This window comes from Austrofundulus limnaeus, unplaced genomic scaffold (genome assembly GCF_001266775.1).
Source record: "Austrofundulus limnaeus strain Quisiro unplaced genomic scaffold, Austrofundulus_limnaeus-1.0 Scaffold358, whole genome shotgun sequence".
Lineage (NCBI taxonomy): Eukaryota > Metazoa > Chordata > Actinopteri > Cyprinodontiformes > Rivulidae > Austrofundulus > Austrofundulus limnaeus.
This window is the reverse complement of record NW_013952760.1, coordinates 55,399-57,962: the sequence shown is the minus strand read 5'-3', so window position 1 is coordinate 57,962 and position 2,564 is coordinate 55,399. Positions and strand designations below refer to the sequence as shown.

Here is a 2,564-nt window from a genome sequence, read left to right as displayed (position 1 = left end):
CCTCTAAAACATGCAGGATAGCGGCCCTCGAGGACAGGAGTTTGACACCCCTGACTTAATGGAAACACTGCAGTTGCAAAACTGTGTTTTTTAGACATTAACAGAATATCAACAAAGCTTTGCGCACATTTGTAATGGAAACACAGCTAGAGAGATGAAGAGTCAGAGTTCAAATAATATTGTTTCAATAAACAAAGACCAGAGTTTTCTTTGTTAAAGAGTTCCCCTTTGATGTCACTTCCTGTTTAACTTTGGCTGAGCCAAGTTCAACAGAAAATATGTCAATTATGAGACAAAATGGGTTAAATCGTGTGTTATTCCAACTCTCTCAACTATAAAGATGTTTTCTTTGAGTTCTTTGTGTTTGAGGAGTATGCATGTCACAGACACTTTAAGTTAAATATGAAATTATTTTTAATCTTCACTGCATGTTTGTTTCTGTGGAGACTGAAAGTTTAGACTCAATAATAATAAAATATAATAAATCTTTAACCAACAACACTAAACTCTGTTCAGTTAAACCTTTGATCAGTGACTCTTTACACATGAAGGTCAAACAGGAACAGGAATAAAACCTGGCTGTTTCAAAATAAGAGCACAAGATAACCTCGGTTACATCCATGGTCCTGTGCTCACCTGTCTGACTCACCTGTGTGTCCACAGCCTGTGCTGCCTCACACAGCCGTGTGTTTTGCATGTGGAGAGGCGGGGAAGGAGGACACGGTGGACTCTGAGGAGGAGAAGTTCAGCCTGTGTCTGATGGAGTGTACCATCTGTAACGAGATCATCCACCCCAGCTGTCTGAAGGTCAGTCCCAACAGGTCTCTGCTGGTCTCAGGTCAGTCTGGCTGGTCTTAGGCTGGTCTCAGGTCAGTCCCAACAGGTCTCTGCTGGTCTCAGGTCAGTCTGGCTTGTCTTAGGCTGGTCTCTGGTCAGTCTGGCTGGTCTCAGGCTGGTCTCAGGTCAGTCCCAACAGGTCTCTGATGGTCTCGGGTCAGTCTGGCTTGTCTTAGGCTGGTCTCTGGTCAGTCTGGCTGGTCTCGGGTCAGTCTGGCTGGTCTCAGGTCAGTCTGGCTTGTCTTAGACTGGTCTCGGGTCAGTCTGGCTGGTCTCGGGTTGGTCTCAGGTCAGTCTGGCTGGTCTTAGACTGGTCTCGGGTCAGTCTGGCTGGTCTTAGGCTGGTCTCAGGTCAGTCTGGCTGGTCTTAGACTGGTCTCGGGTCAGTCTGGCTGGTCTCGGGTTGGTCTCAGTTGTATATCTGATGAATCTGTGGAGTTGATGGTCMRGATGTTTTGTTTCCTCCTCAGATGGGCAAAGCTGAAGGAATCATCAACGATGAAATCCCAAACTGCTGGGAGTGTCCAAAGTGCCACAAGGAGGGAAAAACCAGTAAGGTAAGGGTCAGACCGGTCCTGAGGGTCTCCACAAATCCAGCCTGAGGAACTGAAACCTGCTCTGTTTGTGTCCAGGACCAGACGGACGGCTCAGGGAAACGGAAGCTGGATAACGGAGAGGAGGGGCGCTGGAAGCTCATTGAAGACCCGCCCCCAAAAAAGAAAGCCCCTCCCTCCCTGGAGGAGGCAGGGAGAGGAGAGGGGGTCCACAAGAAGAAGAAGGAGAAGGAGCAGCCTCCGGACATCGGGGCCAAGAAGAAGGTGAGCTCAGCTCCGGTCCAGCTGCAGACTGGGACTTCAGTTCTGTTTGGTTCTGCTGGGTTCTGTTGGATCAGTGTGTTATCTGAATGTGCAGCCACTCTTCCTCTGTTCACCTGTTCTTCATCCTTTGTGTTCTGCAGGTGAAAAGTCCGCATGAGAAACGCCTCAAAAAGGTACAGAACAGTTTTTAATCAGTTTCTTCTTTTACACAGTAATAAATCAGTAATACAGCAGTAATACACAGTAATTATGTAGTAATAAATCAGTAAAACAGTAGTATTAAAACAGTAATATAATAGTGGTAATAAAGCAGTAATAAAGCAGTAAAACAGTAGTATTAAAACAGTAATATAATAGTGGTAATAAAACAGTAATAAAGCAGTAATAAAGTAATATACAGAAGTTTTAATCCTAAACGTGATTTCTGTGTTCAGAAACCCAAGCAGGAGTCGGAGACCAACGGCCCCATGTCATCTTCTGGGGGAGCAGCTGCGGGACAGCAGGGCTCAGCCTCTTCCTCCTCCTCTTCATCTCAGTCAGTGGGCGGGGTCAGTGGAGGAGGCGGAGCAGGAGGCTCGGCGTCGAGCGTGGACCAGCGCTCCCACCACAGAGAGAAACTGGAGCGGTTCAAGAGGATGTGTCTGCGCCGGCCCGAGCTGTCGTCCTCCTCTTCCTCCAGCTCAGAGTCCGACTCCGAGTCCGACTCTGATGACTCCCTCAGGGGGGAGCAGGGGGGAGGGTCCTCACCTTCATCTTCCTCCCCCGCTCCTCCTCCTCCCGCCGTCTACGGGAACAGCAGCGGCAGCCGGGCGGACAGGGAGCGGAGCCGCAGCGAGCGGGAGAGGGCGCGGCGGCTGGCTGAGCTGGGCTTCAGCGCCAGCGAGGAGTCGGAGGGGGAGGGAGGGAGGG

The 2,564-nt window shown here is 49.7% G+C and overlaps 1 protein-coding gene across 1 annotated transcript in view; it reads left to right on the top strand.

Moving 5' to 3' along the window:
• The window catches only part of fbxl19 (F-box and leucine rich repeat protein 19), a 14,652-nt gene that overhangs the window by 8,182 nt on the left and 3,906 nt on the right, over positions 1-2,564 (top strand). The window contains exons 3-7 of the mRNA XM_014023117.1: positions 664-807; positions 1,308-1,394; positions 1,470-1,655; positions 1,796-1,828; positions 2,090-2,557. Of these exons, the coding sequence (XP_013878571.1) occupies positions 664-807; positions 1,308-1,394; positions 1,470-1,655; positions 1,796-1,828; positions 2,090-2,557 (918 nt within the window). The remainder of the gene's footprint in view (positions 1-663; positions 808-1,307; positions 1,395-1,469; positions 1,656-1,795; positions 1,829-2,089; positions 2,558-2,564) is intronic.